The sequence below is a fragment of the Poromitra crassiceps genome, assembly GCF_964638095.1.
Source record: "Poromitra crassiceps genome assembly, chromosome: 25".
NCBI lineage: Eukaryota > Metazoa > Chordata > Actinopteri > Beryciformes > Melamphaidae > Poromitra > Poromitra crassiceps.
This window is the reverse complement of record NC_139649.1, coordinates 8,226,130-8,250,420: the sequence shown is the minus strand read 5'-3', so window position 1 is coordinate 8,250,420 and position 24,291 is coordinate 8,226,130. Positions and strand designations below refer to the sequence as shown.

At 47.1% G+C, this 24,291-nt stretch overlaps 2 protein-coding genes across 2 annotated transcripts in view; both read left to right on the top strand.

The window, feature by feature from the left end:
• Positions 1–140: 140 nt before the first annotated feature.
• On the top strand, positions 141–5,137 carry zbtb49 (zinc finger and BTB domain containing 49). The gene is made up of 8 exons (XM_083660576.1): positions 141–196; positions 701–896; positions 1,004–2,124; positions 2,238–2,284; positions 2,381–2,454; positions 2,636–2,718; positions 2,939–3,100; positions 3,991–5,137. Exons 2-8 carry the CDS (start codon positions 745–747, stop codon positions 4,722–4,724), a joined length of 2,373 nt encoding a protein of 790 aa, XP_083516702.1. The 5' UTR covers positions 141–196; positions 701–744; the 3' UTR covers positions 4,725–5,137.
• A 7,591-nt stretch (positions 5,138–12,728) lies between these two features.
• synpra (synaptoporin a) overlaps positions 12,729–24,291 on the top strand; it is a gene marked incomplete at both ends in the record, with an annotated part of 20,882 nt that continues 9,319 nt past the window's right edge. Inside the window, 2 exons of the mRNA XM_083660702.1 lie at positions 12,729–12,746; positions 12,876–12,941. Coding sequence (XP_083516828.1) covers positions 12,729–12,746; positions 12,876–12,941 — 84 coding nt within the window. The remainder of the gene's footprint in view (positions 12,747–12,875; positions 12,942–24,291) is intronic.

Sequence of the window (24,291 nt, the reverse complement as noted above, 5' to 3'; positions counted from 1 at the left end):
CTAAGTATTATTATGGATATTTTCAGTAAATCCAGTTCGGTGTGTTACCAATTCATGTTTGATTAGATCACAATTTAAATCTGTCTTCCACATTTTGCTCCGTGTTTAGGCTGCGTACCAGGAACAGGAAGTGAGGTAACGTTAGAGGTTCAACAACACAGATCATTCGGAAAAGTGACCATAATCCAAATAAAAGGTAAATTGCTGGGATGGTTGCGGGTTGTGGACAGTGCAGTCACGCAGCTACTGCATTGCTTTTACGGCATGTCTGTGCGGCTGTTGAAATGTGTATGCATAACATTTGATGATTCAATTCAATTCAAATTATTTGTCCACAATGTGGGAAATTTGTCTTCGGTCGGCTTCACAGGTTTGCTTGTGTACAGAGAGGAATACATTACATTTCAACATGGGAGACAAACACATTACATTTCAACAAACACCAGGGTACACAGTACAGAACACAGGGATTGACAGGATGGAAACATAATACAACATGGAACAGGGACACACATACAGGCAGTGATAACGGACATGGTTCTTATGTGGATGGGGTTTATGAATTTGGTATGAAGGATTTTTTGTAGATGTTTTTGGTTGCAGCGGGGACTCTGTAGCGTCTTCCTGAGGGCAGTTTTGTGAACTCTGAGATGATTCATGTGTAACATTTGCATTTTTCCATTCTACATATATCCCATAGTTGTTTTGATGGCTGGAGTTTGGTGGATCAGCAGCTGAGCGACCATGGACACACTGTCCAGCCACAGCTCATACCTGCTGCAGCAGTTGCAGGAGCAGAGGATCCAGGGCCTGCTCTGTGACTGCATGCTGGTGGTCAAAGGTGTCTGCTTCAAAGCCCACAAAAATGTCTTGGCTGCATTCAGCTCGTATTTCAGGTGCCTTTAAAGATGTATACCATATTATGTCATTGTAGAACAACATCACAGAATATGTGGCTTTTTTTCTCTCTGAAGATTTTTTTTAACAGCATTGATCTTTCCAGGTCTTTGTTCCAAAATTCCCCCAGTCAGAAGAATGATGTGTTCAACTTGGTTATCCAGGATGTCAGTGGCATCGGACAAATATTGGACTATATGTACACCTCCCATCTGGACGTCAACCAAGATAACGTACAAGCGTTCCTGGACATTGCCCAGTGTTTGCAGGTTCCCAACGTCCAGAGCTTGTGTAATGCTTTTCTCAAGCCCTGTCCTCCTCCAGTGGAAACCCCATCTTTCTCTTTGCCAAGTGTCCTGACCTCAGAACACGACTGCCTCCTGGGAAGCAGCCTTCCTCATGACGTGGACCTCCACTGTCCCCCGTCTGAAGCCCAGAGGCCTGGCTTCAGCAGTGACCTGGACCACTCCAAAAGGCTGCCTGTTTCTCATAGTGGCTCAAACTGCGAGACACCCGGCGGCACCCAGGCACCAGTAGAGAAACCGCTAGTCCACGGCTACAAGCTCCGTAACTTCTACAGCAAGCAGTACTTCAAACAAAGCGCAGTGGAGACTAACAATGCGTCCTCAAATCAGGGCCCAAGCCCTTTGGTGTTGGCAGTAGATCAGCAGTGTTACCTCGGGGTCAGCCAGGGAGGCAGCCATACCCCCGTCTGCTCAGGAAACTCAGCGCAGCCTAACCCTCCCTGCTCTTCGACACCGGCTGAAAAGAACGCCGGCTCTTCGTTATCACCCTCGGAAACTTTAACCACTCCCAACGTTGACCCGGAAGACTTGCTCAACACGCTGATGCGGCCGAAGAAGACGGTGTACCTGAAGAAGTACAACTACCTACGGTCTCAGAAGGCTTTGGAGGAGATGTGCGCTGAACACGTCAGCGAACCAGTCCTTTGTTGTCCCAAAGAGAGCCACCAGGAAGAGTCTTTAGTCCAGGCCGAGGCACCAGAAGCTCCTGTTGACAGCCTGACCGAGGGTAGGGAGGAGGCCCCTGAGACGACAGCAGACACCCAGCTTCCCAGTCCCGCACCCGCGGACCAAGAGGAACAAGACCCGAAGACCGTGTCAGAGGCACCGCCGCCGACAGGACACAAGCAGTACTGCTGCGAGGTGTGTGGAAAGATCTGTAAGCACCCGAGCAACCTGGAGCTTCACAAGCGCTTGCATACTGGTATTTCCTTCTCTTGCATCATAAGCACCAACGATATACATTTTCAGGGGTTTTGTTGTTTTCATGGTGATATTTCCCTCCCGGAAACAAATCATGTACAATGTGTTTTGCAGGAGAGAAGCCCTATCACTGTAACGTTTGCGGGAAAAACTTTGCACAGGTAAGGCCTGGTGTGCCATTACTGACGTGTCACCGTTATTCTCATAGGTTCAGAATCAGATTGTATTCACGTGTTACTGCTTTGTTTTTTTTGCAGTCTGGGAATTTACAGACACATCTGCGGCGACATTCTGGAGATAAACGATACATCTGTGAGTTATGTGGAAAACGGTAAAGTACCCCTCCCCCCTTTCGTTGTTTATTTTACATTTGAGGATGTTTGTCAGTTTATTGGATGTGTTTGTGTCTGCCTTTTTTACACATTGAACATTTGTAGATGTATTAAAAAGGCAAAAAGTGTTTCATTGTTTCTCTAGTAGTCAGTTATGGAATGTTCACCTGTGATCTCCAGCTTTGCTGCAGCAGGCGATGCTGCGCGGCACATTGTGGTCCACACAGGAGGGAGGCCACACCTGTGCGATATATGTGGCCGAGGTATGTGATGGCTCTAAACGGAAACGATCGTGTTCATCATACTCATCTTAATCGATTAATCCCAATCCTCAAGTGTTAGCCATTAATCTATCATTAATATACAAATTTCTTAATCTACAATCCAACGTCTACAAATGATTGATCCCTGCGTGAAGTAGTGGCGGCGTACTTCATGGCCCTGCTGTGTTAACTCACCATTCCTGTCATGTTGATTGCCCAGAGTTTAGCAGATTCAGCAATCTCAAGGAGCACAAGAAGACTCACGCCACAGACAAGATGTTCACCTGTGACCAGTGTGAGAAGTCCTTCAACACGCGCAGGAAGCTGCTGAAGCACAAGGTCCGCCACGCTGCGGAAAAAACACACCGCTGTGACACTTGTGGTAAGGAGTCTCTATTCCTGTCTAGATAGGTTATCCACCTTGTGTTTTAGTATTAACTGAATCCACCACAGGCGTAGACACGTGCAGGACTTGTCTGGCACTTGACTTGAATTGAACTTCACACCATGAAGATATAGCAGAATATGCACATCAGTCCGGACTCCGGACCGCAGTTTGCCATTGGTCTATTATTTCATTAACCTTTCCCAAGCATAAGGCTATCCGATGTCAACATCCACCTCCTTATGCCTATAAAGCCTTGTGTTTTGGGGTTGTTTCAGTTGATTCAGATTATTCTGTCATTCAATAAGAACCACACACCGCAGTTTGCACTGAAACCCACATATCAGTGTCTTGGAGCAGTTATTTGGTGCATACCCAACTTTGAATGGCATTGTTCTCACCTGCTCAAACAAACCATACTAAGGGAGTACTAGGGATGTAACAATATCCCACAGTTTTAAAGTATACTGAAATATCAAGCAGCCACAGTGAGCTTTCCCTGTAACACCGTGCAACACCGTGCAATATGCAATGTGCAATATGCAATATGCAATGTGCAATATGCACCGCACCCCACTACAAATAAGTTCATAATGGAGGACCGGACTTTGTGTAAACGTTCTCCTATTAGTTTAAGTTTCAGCTCAATAAATGAATGTTTTTCTTCAAAGCAAAATACTTGTTTCCCGCCCCCCCGATGGGCCATATTATGTTTAATTAAAAGGGGGGACAAAATTAATACAGTGATACCGTACCGTACCATACCATACCGTACTGTGAAATTTCAGATCGTTACATCCCTAAAATGCTACACAACCAATTTTATTTAATTTGATCTAATGCATGCACAGTATTTTACTCTCAATATGTCATTTAACTCAATGTAGGGAAGTGCTTCAGCGAGTCAGGAGACCTGCTGCGTCACGTGCGTTCACACACCGGTGAGAGACCCTACCTCTGTATCTGTGGCAAGAGTTTCACCCGCTCTTCCGTGCTGAGGAAGCACAGCAGCAAGTCCTGCAAGGGGGCTCCGGACGACAGCCCCCTCACAGACAGCTCGGACCAGCCCAGCGGCTCGGACGGAGCAGCCTCGTTCCCCAAACCCGTCGGCCACGGCGAACCTCCGGCATCCTGCGGTGAGCAGCCTTTCCCCAGTATGATGCCCCACGCCGGGCTGGAGAAGGCCTCGCCTCCCCCTCCTCACCCCTCGCCACCACATGTAGAGACTCCACCTCCCAGCATGCACCTGAGCCCCGCATCCACCCCCACCTCCCTCCCAGAGCTGCGCTCACTGGTGCCCCATCACCTCCTCTCTTCCAGCCACCAGGAGAGGAGTCCAGCCCTGAACGCTCCGGACCACATGAAGTTGGCCAAACCGCACATGGCTCAGGAGGAGGTGGTGTACGGTCCCTATGTGGAGAACGGGGCGGAGGAGATGGGGGGAGGTCTGGTGGGGAGGCCCTACCTGCCTCCAACGGACAGTCACTGTAGCTCCCTTCCAGCATCTAATCGGCCCAATAGCAGCTTCTACAGGTCCAGTGACGGCCAGTTCATCTCCAGCGTATCTCTGTGGGGTCTGGCAATGAAAACTCTGCAGAATGACAATGACATGGAACAGTGAACAGCTGGATTATGTTCAGATGAGCACAATATAGCCTGTTCAGGGGACTTTTTCCACTGATATTTACTCAGTATTTTGAAAATTATATGACGGTGAGGGTTGCTGCCTGGTACATTATTGGCTGAAATCCAATATGGTAGTTCTTATGATAAACACAAAAACAACAGTATGAATCATGTATTACTGAGGGCCAAATGTGACACTAGTCAATATCAAAGTAAGTGCTTCCTACTAAATCAAATCCATGATTTAGCTGTATTTGCCCTTCTTAAACATGGGTCACCATCACCAGGAAGTCAGTCAGTTATGAATTATCCAGAAAAATGTTACCTTCACAGCAAATTGAAGTGTAAATTGCACTCAGGAATTTTTCAGTTTGCATTGCACACTGCGCTTTATAATATAAAAAAATGCAAACCTATTTTGAACTAGGATTTTCAAATATGTATGTACAATATTAATGTAAACAGAATAAAATATGCATATTCTGTTTCATTTGTATGACATTGGTATTTCTTGTGGAGTATATGGCTTTTTGCATCATTTTGTATTTTGCATATTGATGACACAAGTGGGCATGCTTTCTCAAGATGTTTAAAACTCATCATTTGGAGTTAATTTCCCATCCTTTGGCTTCTCAATTAACAGCTCATAATTAAGCAGCATGGCAGGACTACACTGCCATGCAGTACTTAATGGGTAAATGATCTACACATGTTTGAAACATGAGTCATTACAATTTAAATTAACATATCAATTAATTGTCTTATTTATGTACTGTAACTAGCGGAATACCCATCCCTGTGTGACAGGCCATTTAGTCAGGCCTGTGCTCCTCCACTCCATTAGTAGCTAACGAATTGAGCTCTCCATGGTGCTGAACCCGTATTGACAAATTTTGGCCACTAATTTGCCATTTTTGCCCCATTTAGTGTGCCCTAATTACCTAATTCAAAAATCCGGCTCCGTTAGGTCACCCGCAGGGGTGCTCTTTACACTTCCTGAAAGATTCAGCGTGATCACATGTAAAATGGCATACAGCTGTGGCCGAACACACACACAGACAAGATATGTCACATGCTTATTATTAGAGGATGTATTGGATGTAATTTAATGTCGACATCATTTCAGCTTTATATTAACCATGTTGGCAGTTACAGTCACAATCAGTTAACCCAGCGGATTAACCATGCGTTCAATAATTGAGATTCAGTGGCCACAATATTCTGGTTGTCTCAGGGGGGCTCATCCAGGTGCTGTACAACATGGCTCTGTACTTTTTGCAACTCAATTTCCAGATCATGGCTCATTGGGAGTGCAACCCACTAATTGGATTGGATGAATCCACAGCGTCCACTGTGTCCCCGGCGGTGGTTTACTGAGGGAAAACAAATCCAGGCAAGTATTAGTATCTCATCAAATAGACTACAGGGGGAGCCAGAAACCAGATGCTACACTGTATGATGTAATGTATGGGAAATAATTGGCAGTTTGTCTCAGAAACTGAATAGTATCAAACTGGGCTTAATCAGCTTGGATCTGTTGAAAATACAGTATAGCTCAAAACAGTTGATCTTCAAATTCAGCCCTTGCTCCATCCATACATGCACACTTTTTATGTGAAACCAAAATGTGCCTAGTGTAATGCAAAGTATTGACATAATAATATTCTGTAATGCCTATCCGCTCTGGCCAAGTGCCTCAAGGTATGAACATTGCTCATTGGCTTGATGTATTTTTTATGGATATCGAGTAGGCTATGCTGATGATATAGTCATCACCATGAATATGCTCTGCAACGCGAACACATCCAGTGAACATTGTTTGTGCACCACTGCTGCTGAATGGGAGAGTTGCAAACTGCAACTGTCTGAAGAGAAAAGCGTTCACAGCCAGATAAGCAGCTGATAATTGGCCATCATTGTCACACAACATACAGGACCATTACTCCATGCTCGCCGGATTAGTTGCCTAGCAACGCATAGTATAAGGCTGTGTTGTCATGGCGTTCATTCTCCTTGGGTGCCCTTAGACTGCAATGATGGACAAGAGTCAGGAATTCTGGGTAGGAGAGGATACCTGACCCTGGTGCTTTACCGTGAAGTAGGGCTGGGCAATATATCAATATTATAAGACTAGATATCATCTTAGATTTTGGATATCGTAATATCCTGATATGGCGTAAGTGTTGTCCTTTCCTGGTTTTAAAGACTGCATTAAAGTAAAGTGATGCCATATTCTGAAATTACCAGACTGTTCTAGCAGTTCTAATATTTTCCCTTACCAACTGAGTCATTATATCCACATTACTGATGATTATAAAAAAAATCTCATCGTGTCAATATTTTGTGGAAGCACAGTTTGATTTTGTCCATATCGCCCAGCCCTACCCTAAAGGGAATGTGGCTGGCTGCACCCTCATCTGCGCCTTTTGCATGATGTAGAGCTGTTGGCACGCAATAGGAGTTTCAAACCAATTTGACATTGAAGAGTCTTTTCTTAGGCTTGATGTTCTAACTGGCTGGTGTGCGGGTTCCTTTTCCTCTTTGATTGTGTTTGAGCCAAAGTCCTCTGCAGTGCCTTAGTCAACACAGGCACAGTATCAAGCATCTATTCACAATTTTATGATGCTTCGAAAGAGCACTGAGCAGAACTTCCTTAGATAAATACAATTAAAAGCAAAAATATCTAGCAGTGTGCTGTGTTTCACTTTGACACATGCACTACAAGGGAGGCTATATTATATTATAATATAAGATGCATTACATATTTATTCTGTATTTATTACTGTACATATTCACAGCTGCTACTATATCACCAGGCTGAGTGACTTTGAGGTTATATTGTCTCTTCCTATACAGTATGACCCCCCCTTCTCTGTGTGTCTCCCTCTCTCTCTCTCTCTCTCTCTCTCTCTCTCTCTCCCCATCATGCTAAAGTTAATCCTGATTATGTACACTGTCTAACTGCTGCAGAATGAGACCAGGGCTAATGCCATGATTTTACCCAGAAACATTTCACTTTATTATTTCCAATGCTTGTCTTTTGTTTCAGTATCTAATCATGTCTCCTTGCTTTGTGTTCCCAATCTGATTGGGAACTGCCATCTGACAAAGGTGAAGGGAAGCTAATCATTTCTGTCCTGGTGAGGAATTCCTGGCAGGAATATCCTTTCACCTTGTTTGTCCCTACAGAAACCTCACATTCAACCACCTTGTCCATCATCTGCACCACCACCATCCAGGTGCCGTTCTTGAGAGTACCGCCAGGACCTGCTTGTAGGTTCCTAAGCAGCATGAGTGGAGCTCCTACATTCAGTTTGGTGGCATGGTCAGGCACTCCAGAGGCGTCGGTGAGTTTGTCAGCTGTCAGCTGAAAAGAAGCTGTTCTTTTCGCCAGGGAACTCATCTAAGCACATGTTGGTGTGTTTGATGTCCTTGTTCAGAGGAGTGTACAGTATATAGTGCCTTTCAGAAGGTTGTCTTTGTCACACATCCATTTTAGGAAGGTCTCAGAAACCAGAGTCTTCAGATCCTTCACCAAGTACCCTGGAGGAATCCTGACCTGACCTGAACTTCACGTTTCCCATGTAGAATTTTGCCTTCCCCCAAATCAATAAGACAGCTGGAGAACTCCTTTTCAGCCTTGTCTGTCCTCATGTTGACATTCAGTTTGTGCTCCTGCAGGACATGATAGGGCAATTTCTTTTATTTTTTTAGCAACAGATTCATTAATTCTAGACCTCCCTCTGGCATATTTTGGAAGCGATCGGAGGCTGAGCAATGGTGCGCTTTGCAAATATGGACAGACGGCTCTCCAATTATAGTAGTAGGATGTCAGGCCCCGCAGAAATAGAACACAAGCTTAGATTGGCTAATGCCCGTTTGGTGGGTGGCATGGGTGTGTGTGTGTGTGCGTGTGTGTGTGTGCGTGTGTGTGTGTGTGTGTGTGTGTGTGTGTGTGTGTGTGTGTGTGTGTGTGTGTGTGTGTGTGTGTGTGTGTGTGTGTGTGTGTGTGTGTGTGTGTGTGTGAGAGTGTGTGCGCCCTGTTTGGCACACTGTCAGTGGCTGGCATATTCTGGCCTTGGATAAATCCCAGAAACCAAACCAAGGCTGACAGCTAATTGCAACGGTGCAGTCCTTGATTCCCGTTAAGACGTTATTGGTGTTCCAACATAGGATCCCTCAAAGATATTTTTGCCTATTCATGCTCCCACGACTGATCTGGAAATCTGTCCATTACAGTTTGCCTGCCACAGATGTGTTTGTTGTTGTTGTTGTTGTTGTTGTTATTATTGATGTGGTTGTTTATTATTATTATTCTGATTATTATGATTGATGATGATGATGATGATGATGATGATGATTATTATCCAATCTATCCCTTCCACAACACAGTACTCATTTCAGCCCTTCAAACTGCATTGAGCAGCAGAAGATGTGGACGTGCCGTGGCACTGGCTCCAGCTCAGCAGTGATTGCTGTGAGAGTTGTGGCGTGTAGTAGCATTGTTGGATGAGATGGATAAGTGGCTGACCTAGTCTCTCTGCTATAAGTCCTCAGTGTGTCGCAAATATGAAAGAGGCTTAAGCGGAGGAGAAGAATGGCGATTGTTCCTACTGTGGCTCTGCTGTCTGCCTACTCTCTCTCACTCTCTCTCTCACAAAAACACACACACACACACACACACACACACACACACACACACACTCCTCTCTGTTCCTTCTCTGCCCCCCGATGCTCAAGTAGCACCAGCTTAACTCCATCTGTTGAAGTGGCCTCTCAGGGTGCCACTACGCAGGTGCTACAGCACCGATCTGTTCACACGACTCGAGTGTTCCTCAGTTCATGTGAGCTCTTCACCAATCTCACGATTTGTATTTGTATTTGTATTTATTGATTTATTTGAGGGACAGTGCACATTAATTAACATGACTGTAAACATGCCAGTGTTAGCCAAACGGCTAATTTTCAACTGATGTCCCTTGGCCAGAACTTAAGATAGCCAAGCGATCGGTGCCGTTTCATTGTGTATTTGAATATCTGGCTATTCTAATGATGTATATAGCTGCATTATAATGCACGCACAAATACCAGTTAGCACACATGCACACAGACAGTATAGTTTCCCCTCTTTTTCCTCCCTGCTTATTATCTACTGTTCTGCTCTCTCCCATAGGCAACTCTCTCTCTCACACACACACACACACACACACACACACACACACACACACACACACACACACACACACACACACACACACACACACACACACACACACACACACACACACACACAGGGCCTCAGCTACTGTACCCTGGTGTGTTGCTCTCTGTGTCTTGCAGTACATTTACACTTCTTTGAGATGCATTTGGACACCTGTCAGTGTGTGTGTGTGCGTGTGTGTGCGTGTGTGTGTGTGTGTGTGTGCGTGTGCGGGTGACAGCCAGGTTATTCTCTGTGTCTTGCAGTACATTTACACTTCTTTGAGATGCATTTGGACACCTGTCAGTGTGTGTGTGTGCGTGCGTGTGTGTGTGTGTGTGTGTGTGTGTGTGTGTGTGTGTGTGTGTGTGTGTGTGTGTGCGTGTGTGTGTGTGCGTGCGTGTGTGTGCGTGCGTGTGTGTGTGTGTGCGGGTGACAGCCAGGTTATTCTCTGTGTTGCTCCCCTCAGGCGAGGAGTTGATGTTGTTTCAGCACATACACATTGCCTCCCTCTAACCTCGAGAGAAAACAGGAGAGGGAGGAGCCGAGTCAGTTTTGCTGCCATATAAATGTATCCACATTCAGGCATTTTGAAACCCTTCTCCAAATGTTACAAGTAACACACTGAGGGGAACATGTGGAGTACAGAGATGATTGGCTACATCTGGGATCCCTTCAGGTGCTTTGTATCTATTTGCAGACTCTTTTTTCCCAGCATCCTTAGGGGTGTGCTGAGCAGTGGCTTGAGCTGCTTGAAACAGCCAAATAGCCACATCAACACACAATGGAACAGTCACAGGCGCAAAGTCGTTATGCGGATTGGAATCACAGTTGATGCACAACAGTAGGCTATAATTGGAATCAGTCTCAATTCTAATAATCACTTGTAATTGTGAATGAATGATATTTGTGCAGTCACTTTGAGTGTAGATCATGGACAGCACCACCAGCTCCCTTGACTGTGGGAAGACTGTGATCCTGCCTGCATTCTAGCCACAGTCCACTCTGCATATTCCTGCATGATCTCAAACTGAACAGTCACATCAACCCCCCCCCCCCCCCCCCCCCCTTCCGTGAAAAGCCAGTTGTGTCTCAGCTCGTTATCTGAAACCGATCCTAACTAAGTGGATAAAGTACACATGAGAGACTCCGCTCTTCTTGCTCGGATCCTTTTGATTTCCTGTGGTGAAAATATTAGCCAATCAGATCTAACGATTCACTAATCGCATGGACAGAGCCCTTCAGGCGGGGAGTGAGTGTGTGGGTGTGTGTGTGTCTGTGTGTCTGTGTGTGTGTATGTGTGTGTGTGTGTGTGTGTGTGTGTGTGTGTGTGTGTGTGTGTGTGTGAGTGACAGAGAGAGTGACAACAAAAGAGCGAGGGGGAAGGAACGATAGGGGAGATGTCAAATTAGCCACGATGTCAGAACAGTTTGCACTTGGCTGTAATTGTCATCAGTATAGCAGACTCAGAAAAGCCCCTGCAGTCTCTCTCTCTCTCTCTCTCTCTCTCTCTCTCTCTCTCTCTCTCTCTCCAGACTAGGCTGTAAATGAAACAGGACATAGAAAAACTGCTGGAGTTAATGTATGCCTCTGTCCGTGGTGCTGAAACCTCTCTCTCTTTCTCTCTCTCTCCCCCCTCCCTCGGCAATCTAATTATGACACATTTCTCCAGCTCTTTGTCTGGCTATAAGAACACCAATCAAACAATGAAGGATCATCACTTCAATAAGGGAAAAACAACAAAAACCAGTAGCTATGATGTGTGTGTGTGTGTGTGTGTGTGTGTGTGTGTGTGTGTGTGTGTGTGTGTGTGTGTGTGTGTGTGTGTGTGTGTGTGAGAGAGAGTGATCCAGATCTCCCAGATCTCCTTTAGCCTACATCACCACGTTTACATCACCGTCCCATATGTTTACGACGATGGGTGTATATTACCTTCAGAAACAAGAACACATTCTTTGAGGCCATAGTTTGAGGCTAATGGTAGAATTATTAGCTAGCCTACTTGTGTGCAGTCACCTCCAAAATAGGTTAGGCTACTGTGGAAGTAGTTCGCGCGTGCACAAACACACACACACACACACACACACACACACACACACACACACACACACACAAACAAACAAACACTCACACACAAACAAACAAACATTTGACTGGGTTTACCAAAATGCTGCTCAGCTGATCCCTCGTAATGCTCGTATTGTATAAAAAATAGGCCTAATTAAAGCCATAGGCCTACGTGTTGATCAACACAGTCTAATAAAGTAGGCTAAATAAAGATAGGCTATCTAAAAGATATTAGCCTACAGGTGCAAATTTTGGGCAGCCACTCTATTTTAAGTGGTTTGGAAACGAAAGACAATCACCGAAGTCCATTGTTTGTTACCCTACAACTGCACATAGGCTACCAGATAATTTGTTTTGTTTTGTTTTATTTTATTTTGCTTTCTTCTATCACCATAAAACACTGGGTAGAAAAAAAACATAGCCTAATGTAGGCTAGTAGTAGCCTACCCTATAAGAGCCGAGGCAGAGGCACGATAGACAAACAACCAGGATCCAGAAAATAACAAATCATGATCAAATTAAGGAAGGCGTCGCTCCTCCTCATGGAAGCCAATCCCCGCCTGTCTCCATGGCAATTTATTTTTCCCAACAAATCCGAAGAGGACTCGGGTTTTTTCGTACGGAGTCGGAATTACAGCCTACAGCTCCGTTACGCGCGACACATCAATCGGGTCTTGGCTTTTGAAATTGTTTACATCCAGTCAAACAAGTCGGAAAGAAAGTGCCGTTGAAATGGACACCGCTAATCAGGTCAGTAGGCTAACGTTACACAAGGGAGTTTGTTCTCAGAGCTGCGTGCAGTTCTCTGTTAAATTGGCCGCATTTGGTTAGCTAATTGATCATAGAAAAATATCTTTATCTCCCTCTGTCTTTATGCAGCTCGCATCTGTGGGAACATTCCAAGTGCTCAAATTACCTCTGGGATTTATCCGTGTTTTGGAGTGGGTAAGTTGGAAGTTTGCTTTCTGCATAACACATAACTTTATGCACCAAATGAATTATAGGCTGCATGATGTAGGATGTGTTCTGCGAGTTTGGGGGTCCGTGCGTTTGTGCAGTGCGCTATTTAGTGCGTTATTTACAAAGCGTTGAACCCCCGGTGGGTTCAATATAACAGACTCATGGTGATTGACTAAATTGAGTGGGAAATAAAACGACTTTATGAATTCCTGTAGCACTCTTTACCTTACCTTAATTAGTAGCCTATTTACCCACTTTATAGCCTATTTGGCATCCATTGTATTTTTGTTTCTTTTTCACATAATACTGAATGTGATGCTGCATGAGGGACACCACATCATCAACCAGCGCGGCAATGATCCGTTTTATCCATGATAAATCCATGTTTGTTTTTTTGTTTTTTTAAGATTTCTTTTATTTATTTATTTCATTTTTGCCTTTATTCGTGACCAAATGACTCAAGTTTATGTAATGGACTACTGGCCTATATGCCAGTGTAAACCGTTCCAGTATGGGTCTTGTCTGTGGATATGTTGTGCCAGTCCTCTAAAATTTAAGAAATGCCGCATTTTACTCCAAGTCAATTGTAACAGGAACCAACAAAGACTAGCTCTCTGACTGAATTACCTCTTTCACTCTTGGGTGTCGTTTGTAGTTCTATTTCCCTCGTTTATTTTACAGTGCTCAGTAGCCCAAGGACAAAAAGAGATAAGTGATTTTTCTTTGATGTGAGTTTAGAGAAATTACTGTTGCCATGAGGGTATTCAGCTAATACACATTTGGTGTGTGTGTGTGTGTGTGTGTGTGTGTGTGTGTGTGTGTGTGTGTGTGTGCGTGCGTGTGTGTGTGTGTGTGTGTGTGTGTGTGTGTGTGTGTGTGTGTGTGTGTGTGTGTGTGCGCGTGCGCTTTCCACACTTGTGTTTATATTTCTCACTTTTACAAATGCCATGGAGTTGCTCGTTGCTGAGTCATAAAATAAACATAATTTTTATGGCCATGCATAAAGGAGTGAATCTTGCTCAAAGGCACTTGCGTCAGACACACGTGGCATTTTGGCAGAGATAAGGCAGATCTCTATCAGGGAGGTGAGTGAGTGAGTGAGTGAGTGAGTGAGTGAGTGAGTGAGTGAGTGCGTCCCATCGGCTGTTTGTGCGTGACCAGATTCACTGTGATATTTGTGGGCCAGAGCCAAAGAACAGGCAGCTGATCCCAAAGCACCATCTGTATGATGAAGATAACACTCAGCACTCAGTCACAGCTCTGTGCGTGTGTGCGTGTGTGTGCGTGTGTGTGTGTGTGTGTGTGTGAGGTGTGGGGAGAAGTGTGTGTGGGGATTGGCGACGTGTGATTGTATGAGCATGACTGTGCCATCCAGTGCATCCGGTGTCATCTATTGATTCATTGATAATGTAGTAGTGACTGACTTATTCTATTTTGCAATTTGTAATAATCATATACAATCTAAATTAAAAAAAAAAATTTAACACACAACTGTCAGGGTAAAATTAATTGATTGACTGCTTATTGATTGATTGTTGATCATTGTAGACTCTGTTTAATTATGACAATCAATCAATAAGCAGTCAATCAATTAATTTTACCCTGACACAACCCCCCCCCCCCCCCCCCCCCCCCCACACACACACACACACACCAACCGCAACGAAATGCGCTACACTTATTATGAATGTGACCTTTGCTATATCTCAAGTGAAGGAAACTTTTCCAACTATCCCTCCGGTGGAGGCTTATGAAAATGCAAACAATTCAAATCGTGACCCAGGTATTCTGATTTATTCAAGAACACAGATGGGTCCCCAACAGTGGCATGGCATGGTGTGGTGTGTGAGGCGGTGGGTATGGTGCTGTAGGGGAGGTGGTATAGTGCAGTGAGTCACACCATCCTGATAGTTAAGTATAATGCTAAATAGCCAGAAAAGGAGGCGGAGCCATCTCCATAATATAGCCTCAACTACACCACTGGTCCCAGAATGATCTCATCACAAGATAGCTTTCCACTTTAGATTGACGAGCATAAAGCCTTTTTTATTCTCTCCGGTCTTTTAAGGCGACCATTCAAACAGCGACCTCCTCCTGGACGTAAACATTTGGAGTTGAGCTTAGATTGGAGTTGACACGGCAGTCAATTAAGAGTCAGTAAAACCGTGAAAACAACGTCAGCCATGTTTCTTCTTTCTGTGGATGTACAACAATCATGCTTAGACAGACGTGATTGCTTTGCATATTAGGACACCAATAGGAACACATGGTTGTCAGTTAGGTTTGTTTACATGCCCCCAGGAATTAGAGGCATTTGTTTAGATAGGGAATGACATTTACTGAACCTTTGTATATAGCTGAATGGTCATGTGGACACATAGAGAAGGTCATTTAAAGGTTATATGCCGACTTCAGTCCAGACAGCTGCAGTAGACCAGTGGGTTTCCTCCAGAAGAGATGTCACTATGCTGGGTCTGTGCAAGGATAAGGCGAATTCATAATCAGCCATGTCTGTGGGAGATTCTAGAGGATGGTGTACAGCTCTCTCCCTCTGTGTGTGTGTGTGTGTGTGTGTGTATGTGTGTGTGTGTGTGTGTGAGAGAGAGAGAGAGAGAGAGAGAGAGAGAGAGTGAGTGAGTGAGTGTGTGTGTGTGTGTGTGTGTGTGTGTGTGTGTGTGTGTGTGTGTGTGTGTGTGTGCGCGCGCCCTGTTTGGCACACTGTCAGTGGCTGGCATATTCTGCTCCACTCCTCCATCGAGCAACTCATGCAGAAGCTGTCCTTTGAGATGTGCCCAAACTCTTCATTGCATGTGTGGGTGTGTTATGTGTCTTTATGTAAGTGTGCCTGTGTTTGTGTGTGTGTGTGTGTGTGTGTGTGTGTGTGTGTGCGCGTGCGTTTGCGTGTGTGCATGAGAGAGAGTGATGCAAAGAGAAAGAGAGAGCAAAATTGCACAGCCGATTGAGCGCATGACGCAAATATACACTTTTTCTTGTGCGCTAAACTAAAGCATCACCGTGGCCTTGGTGTCGTCACACACAGGCCAATAGACCCTTCTCACGGTGGCTATTTTGTGTCGAAAAGGCAGGGTAAACACAGGTGCAAGCAAAACACTAATGAGGGTTTCCAACTTGATTGGAATTTGGAAACCCTCATTAGTGTTTTTCTGCCTTGCACCTGTGTTTATTCTGCCTTTTCGACACAAAATGGCCCCTGTAAAAAGGGTCTATTCTGCCACTGCTCTATCCACTCCATTAGCCTATTTCACTTCCTACCCAATTCACCCATTTTGTGTCTAAAAGGCAGGAAGGAACACAGGTGCAAGCAGAACACTAATGAGGGTTTCCAGCTTCCAATCCATTTAGGTGTTCCAGTGCCGGGGCCATAATTAGAGCTGCAACTATTAATCGATTAGTCGATCGGCAGAAAATCTATTGACAACTATTTTGATAATTGATTAATCATTTTGGAATCTCCATAACATGGAGATTCATGACACAAATCAACACGCAAACACAAAAACATAGACAAACACACACACACACACACACACACACACACAGACACACACACACATTGGGGTTGTATTTACAGTCCCGTTGGTAAATGCAGTGACAGTCACCGCGGGGCACAGCTAGGGGCCGGGCTCCAGCGAGGTCACCTGACCAAGTAGCCATGGAAACCCCACAGGGAGAAGAGGAGCACCAAGAAGAGACACTGTTACGAAAATAAATGGAGATTTTCTGCCTGCTTGTGGTCAGTCAAGCTTACACAGAGAGAGAGAGGGGGCAGAGAGAGAGAGAGGGCAGAGAGAGAAAGAGAGAGAGGGGGGGCAGAGAGAGAGAGAGAGGGCAGAGAGAGGGCAGAGAGAGAGAGAGAGGGGGGGGCAGAGAGAGGGCAGAGAGAGAGAGAGAGAGGGGGCAGAGGGAGAGGGCAGAGAGAGAGAGAGGGGGGGGCAGAGGGAGAGAGAGAGGGGGGGGCAGAGAGAGAGAGAAAGGGCAGAGAGAGAGAGAGAGGGCAGAGGGATGGATGGATGGATGTGGCCTGTCTGGGGCACAGAGTGCTGCCTGGGCAGGAGGGATCAGACGCCACTAAATGAGCTTGTGATTTTGTCCTGTGCTGCTGCCCGTGCTTCTAGTTCCTTTGTGAAGCCTGTAATATACAGTCAGGGAAGGAGGATTTCTTTCTGACTAATATAGCGGTTGAGATCTGTTTCTTGGAGGATTACCTCCAGGTCCACATCTATGTGACGAGTAGCAGCAACATCTGTTTGTCGTCATTATTAAAGGTGTAAATATGGCCGGCTCTCCGTATTTTACCCTGTTCTTTCTTCTGCTCTTTTCTGAAACCACATATCTTCAAAAGTCAACTTTTCTTTGCATGACCACCATTGCATTTTTGAGCCTTTTTGATCCACAGAAGACAATGAAGTCACTCAATTTAAGTAAAAACATGACAATCACCAGAACGTGGCATAATGATGTTTTCAAATGGCAGTGATAGGAGGGTGAAGCCCTCCACCTCCACTTCAAGTGTGCATCTGTCTGCTGCCCTGTTGTTGCTGTTTCTGATATGCATGCAACGTTTTGTTTTGTGCATAACTAGTTGCTGTAAAATTGTTTATGTTAGCACACTAGCGGAGTGTTAGCAGTGGGAGCCACAGACACACTGTGTGTGTGTGTGTGTGTGTGTGTGTGTGTGTGTATTGTGGCTAATGCCTCTGGCTGAGTGGAGCAACGGGGATATTTTTACCCTACGCACATACATACACATTACGTGCACATTTACACACATACTACACTCATTACTGTACATGCACACACAACCATGTCCTCAAACACATGCAGATTAACACACGTGCATGCACACACAGGCACATAAAAGTATAGTCATGCATGTATCTATCTATACTATAATTGCGGTAGCGTCTGTCTCTCTGTCTCTCTCTCTATCTCTCTCTGTCCTTTGCGTATCTCGAGAACCGTTCAATATTTGAACATTTGTGTTCAATTCTGCGCTCCTTCAAGCCCCAGCTGATCTGGGCAGGTCGTTCTGTGACAGTAAGTGAGAAAAGTAAACATTCCTGTGAGTAGGGTCGTTGAGAGTGAATGGTCAAGAATGAGAGGGGGCTAAAGTAAACATTGGGGAGAGAGCAGAATGAAAGGAGCAGAGAATAGTAGGAGAACATGTATTTGTAAGCTGAATAAGCAGCATTAATATTCAAGTCTGTCATGAATAAAATCAAGGGGAAATAATCAGTAGAGCTCAGTGATCTTAGTGTATCTCGAGAACCGTTGGTCCGATAGGCTTCAAGCTTGGGGAGTGCGCTAAGGGAGACCTGACGGAGTGCAGTGCCCTGTTTTCGTGCAATTCAGCACAGTGCCACCTACTGGCAACAAAAAAATTGGTTTATCTCAAGAACCGTTCGTTCAAAGGGGCTGTTCCTCCCAGTCAGGCAGGCAGGCAGGCAGAGGGGCTGAACATGTGAGTACTAACATTTTGTACTCCTGAAGGAGCCACTTGACACCACCGCAATTCCTATCAGCTTGAATAGAGCAGGTGGATGGTGTGTGTGTGTGTGTGTGTGTGTGTGTGTGTGTGTGTGTGTGTGTGTGTGTGTGTGTGTGTGTGTGTGTGTGTGTGTGTGTGTGCGTGTGCGTGCGTGCGTGCGCATGTGTGTGTGTGTGTGTGTGTGGGGGGGGGGGGGGGGGGTGCACGGCATCTGTGGGAAGGTTCACGAAAATGTCAAGTGCAGCTCTTCAGTGAATGCACCTTTTAGCTTGTCACTTGCCACTTTCACTATCTATCTATCTATCTATCTCTCTATCTATCTGTCTGTCTGTATGTCTGTCTGTCTGTCTGTCTGTCTGTCTATCTATCTATGCATCTGTCTATCTATCTATCTGTCTGCCTGTCTATCTATCTATCTATCTATCCATCTGTCTATCTATCTATCTATCTATCTATCTATCTATCTATCTATCTATCTCTCTATCTATCTCTCTATCTATCTGTCTGTCTGTCTGTCTGTCTGTCTGTCTGTCTGTCTGTCTGTCTGTCTGTCTGTCTGTCTGTCTATCTATCACCTCAGACCGCTTCCCTGCATTCTTTTCCACATCAATTTAATTCACACATCACACACATCAGTCTGCAGTCAACAACAAACCTTATGTTTTCATCTGTTTGCTTTAAAGGTGCACTTCACTGAAACCCAATGCTGATTTATTTTGCACATGATATCACACGTCTGAAAACTGTAAACACTTTTGCAGGCATTGTTTAGTTTGACAGTTATTGAGAGTTGGCTTGAGTCAAGTTGTGGACCATTGATGTCATTCATGCACAAGTGACATCACAGTTCCACAACCAAACTCAAATCAACTCTCAATAACTGTCAAAGTAAACAAATACCTCTAAAACGGTTTATAGTTTTTTACGTGTAAATCTACCTTTACATGCATTTAAAAGCAAACAGTAGTCCTTTACTCTCGTGCTCTTATAACCCATGTAGGTCAGTGGAGAAGAGGGCATACCCGGATCTCTGTCTCTCTCTCTCTCCCTCCCTCTCTCTCTCTCTCTCTCTCTCTCTCTCTCTCTCTCTCTCTCTCTCTCTCTCCCTCTCCCTCTCTCTCTCTCTTTCTCTCCCTCTCTCGCTCTGCTTCTTCCCTGAGGAGCCCAGCTGGGAGAGGCAGATAAACACATGGGGGTGCGGGGGCTTAGCATCCACCCCTCCCTCCACAATGCCACGCTCTCCTGTTCAAAGGCCCCAGCCACAAACGAGAGGGGCTAAAAACCCAAGCCGAAAATCATAGGGAGAGGAGGCAGCTGCAGGAGCGAGAGAGATACATAGACAGAGAGAGAGAGAGAGAGAGAGAGAGAGAGAGAGAGAGAGACAAGGAAAGGGGCGTGCCTATGGGAGGGTTGTGATAATTGGTAGGGAGTATTTATCCTCTCCCTCTCTCTCCCGCTCACTTTTTCAATCTCCTTCCATTTGTGTGTGTAGATAAGCGCACGGTTTTCACGCACAATAATTTAGTTACGTGTGACTTCACACTGGAGTGTGTAAAAAACATGCAGATGTGTGAGCACTTCCTTGTGTGTGTGTGTGTGTGTGTGTGTGTGTGTGTGTGTGTGTGTGTGTGTGTGTGTGTGTGTGTGTGTGTGTGTGTGTGTGTGTGTGTGCGCGCGAGTGTGTGTGTTTGTGTGTGTGCGTGCGCACGGGGGCGTGTGTGTGTGTGTGCGTGTGCGTGCGCGCGCGCGTGTGTCCTAGGACACCTCGGAAAGCACAAGAGGCTAAAGGGGGGGAATGACTAAAGGACACTCGAGTAGAAGAGTTCCCTGCAGTGGTCCCAGCTGTGCGCCAAAGCCCGGGCAAGCAGCATGTATCCTCCACCTGAGGCCAGGGGCTGCAGCATGTAGCCTCCACCTGAGGCCAGAGGCTGCACCATGTAGCCTCCACCTGAGGCCAGGGGCTGCAGCATGTAGCCTCCACCTGAGGCCAGGGGCTGCAGCATGTAGCCTCCACCTGAGGCCAGGGGCTGCAGCATGTAGCCTCCACCTGAGGCCAGAGGCTGCAGCATGTAGCCTCCACCTGAGGCCAGGGGCTGCAGCATGTAGCCTCCACCTGAGGCCAGGGGCAAGCAGCATGTAGCCTCCACCTGAGGCCAGGAGCTGCAGCATGTAGCCTCCACCTGAGGCCAGGGGCTGCAGCATGTATCCTCCACCTGAGGCCAGGGGCTGCAGCATGTAGCCTCCACCTGAGGCCAGGGGCTGCAGCATGTAGCCTCCACCTGAGGCCAGGGGCTGCAGCATGTATCCTCCACCTGAGGCCAGGGGCTGCAGCATGTAGCCTCCACCTGAGGCCAGGGGCTGCAGCATGTATCCTCCACCTGAGGCCAGGGGCTGCAGCATGTATCCTCCACCTGAGGCCAGGGGCTGCAGCATGTAGCCTCCACCTGAGGCCAGGGGCTGCAGCATGTATCCTCCACCTGAGGCCAGGGGCTGCAGCATGTAGCCTCCACCTGAGGCCAGGGGCTGCAGCATGTATCCTCCACCTGAGGCCAGGGGCTGCAGCATGTATCCTCCACCTGAGGCCAGGAGCTGCAGCATGTAGCCTCCACCTGAGGCCAGGGGCTGCAGCATGTATCCTCCACCTGAGGCCAGGGGCTGCAGCATGTAGCCTCCACCTGAGGCCAGAGGCTGCAGCATGTAGCCTCCACCTGAGGCCAGGGGCTGCAGCATGTAGCCTCCACCTGAGGCCAGGGGCTGCAGCATGTATCCTCCACCTGAGGCCAGGGGCTGCAGCATGTATCCTCCACCTGAGGCCAGGGGCTGCAGCATGCAGCCCCTGGCCTCAGGTGGAGGATACATGCTGCAGCATGTAGCCTCCACCTGAGGCCAGGGGCTGCAGCATGTAGCCTCCACCTGAGGCCAGGGGCTGCAGCATGTAGCCTCCACCTGAGGCCAGGGGCTGCAGCATGTAGCCTCCACCTGAGGCCAGGAGCTGCAGCATGTAGCCTCCACCTGAGGCCAGGGGCTGCAGCATGTAGCCTCCACCTGAGGCCAGGGGCTGCAGCATGTAGCCTCCACCTGAGGCCAGGAGCTGCAGCATGTAGCCTCCACCTGAGGCCAGGGGCTGCAGCATGTAGCCTCCACCTGAGGCCAGGGGCTGCAGCATGTAGCCTCCACCTGAGGCCAGGGGCTGCAGCATGTAGCCTCCACCTGAGGCCAGGAGCTGCAGCATGTAGCCTCCACCTGAGGCCAGGAGCTGCAGCATGTAGCCTCCACCTGAGGCCAGGGGCTGCAGCATGTAGCCTCCACCTGAGGCCAGGGGCTGCAGCATGTAGCCTCCACCTGAGGCCAGGGGCTGCAGCATGTAGCCTCCACCTGAGGCCAGGAGCTGCAGCATGTAGCCTCCACCTGAGGCCAGGGGCTGCAGCATGTAGCCTCCACCTGAGGCCAGGGGCTGCAGCATGTAGCCTCCACCTGAGGCCAGGGGCTGCAGCATGTAGCCTCCACCTGAGGCCAGGGGCTGCAGCATGTAGCCTCCACCTGAGGCCAGGGGCTGCAGCATGTAGCCTCCACCTGAGGCCAGGGGCAAGCAGCATGTAGCCTCCACCTGAGGCCAGGGGCAAGCAGCATGTAGCCTCCACCTGAGGCCAGGGGCTGCAGCATGTAGCCTCCACCTGAGGCCAGGGGCTGCAGCATGTAGCCTCCACCTGAGGCCAGAGGCTGCAGCATGTAGCCTCCACCTGAGGCCAGGGGCTGCAGCATGTAGCCTCCACCTGAGGCCAGGGGCTGCAGCATGTAGCCTCCACCTGAGGCCAGGGGCTGCCGCGGAACAGCGGACATCCAAAACCCTGGCTTCCTCACCCGCTGTTTGGCTTTGATTAGGGCTTACTTAGCTCAGCCAGGCCTGTGTGACCTAGATTAGCCTGGCAAAGCCTAGTTGATGTGCTGATGTCCGAAGCAAGCTGTGCACTGTGGTCATGCAGGCAGCGCCGCAGCATTCCACAGCAGCATCCATGTGGAGTCACTTCCACTGAGAGCAAACAAGCTACGCAAAAGATTCATCACTTGACAAGAGTCGAGATACTGATTCCTTTATTAATATCTTGGTCAAAATCTCGTCGCTTGTGTGTGTGTGTGTGTGTGTGTGTGTGTGTGTGTGTGTGTGTGTGTGTGTGTGTGTGTGTGTGTGTGTGTGTGTGTGTGTGTGTCTATGTGTGTGTGTGTGTGGGTGGGTCTTTGTCTGTCTGTCTGTTGAGCGTGTGTCTTTGCACAGGACTGCCACTTCCCTTTATTAGCTATGACAGGGCTATGATGTAACAACCAAACTCAACCAACCATTACCTCGACCTGCCCAATTCTTACAAAACTCTCTTGTGACTCAAGGCCATCCCCCCTCAGAGTGCCTGACTGCGCCTGAGAAGCTCTGTTTTGAATCATACCTTACTGTGGCTCAGCGTGATAGACTTATACTCTATCCTGGCCCAGCAAAACCAGCCTAGTTTGGCTTGAACGTTGCATTCATCAGAAGAAGAAAAAAAACAAGCCTTTACTGCTGCTGGAGGTACATCAGGCATTCCCTCAGTGTCTGCTTTCAGCCACAAGGTGGCATAAATCACCTGATAATGCTTTTCAAATAGTGAACTCGGGGAGTATAGCTTCATGATACTGTAAGTCAGTGCTTCTGCACCCCCTCATCCATTATCCAGGTCCCTCACCTTCCCCAGGCTATTTGTCTCCCCTGAATATTAATGTTGCTTTCTATAATTATCCTGATGATGATGATGATGATGTCTGCATGATCCCACAAAAGAAAGAAAGATGTCATACAGTTCTAGATGGTTTGGCCAGGGCTGAATTTTGGTCCCAGTTCTGGCCTGCCATAGCTAAAACTTGCAGGTCAGCCACCATCATTAGACTCATTAGGTCTTGTTTAGACCAAACATGACAATAACTTTTATACATTCTCTGTGGCTCAAGGCTCGCTCCCTCACTCACTCACTCACTCACTCACTCACTCACTCACTCACTCACTCACTCACTCAGTCATGGACATTTAAGGTCCTTGCACATAGAGTCCGTTTTTTCGTCCGAAATTGACGCACGGAAAAAATAAAAATACGACCTCATTTGTGTCAATCATCATTGACACACCGAGTCCGACAATTACGTCCGTCATTTAAGTTTTCGGACGAGGTTCGATTTTCTGCGTTTTTCCGCATCCATGAAATCGTTTTGACAGGTGTTTGACCACCCAGAGCTGCCGTAGTGTTGCTATTCACAATGAAAAATGGCGTCTGAGAAGTTAATTCAGTTCGTCTCCCAGCACAAAGCATTTTATGGCAAAGCAGGAATACAGAGATTCGGAATTAAAAGACAGAATGTGCCGGGTGATTGCAGACCAGCTTGGAATGCGGGACGCGGTGTGTGTGTGTGTGTGTGTATGGGGAAGAGGGGGGGGGGGAGAGACAGAGAGCCACACAGACACACTGCCAGTTGTGGATCAATAGGATCGCGGTAGTTTTCTTTTCGTTGCGAATCTTCGCAACGAATATTGGATAATTAACGCATCGGACTCAGTGGGCAAGGTATCTGTGCGTGACGTTTTTTTCCCGGATGACGGATTAAAAAAACGGAGCGAACAATTCGGACTCTGTGTGCAAGGACCTTTAGCGAGTTTGGTATAGCTAGGGATAGGAAGGTGATAGAGAGTCGGGAGTCAATGGGGTGGGTAGGTGGAGTGGCTAGGATGGAAAAGGGGCCATAGCTAGGGATAGGAAGGTGATAGAGAGTGGGGATTTGAGGGGTGGGTATAGGTGGAGTGGCTAG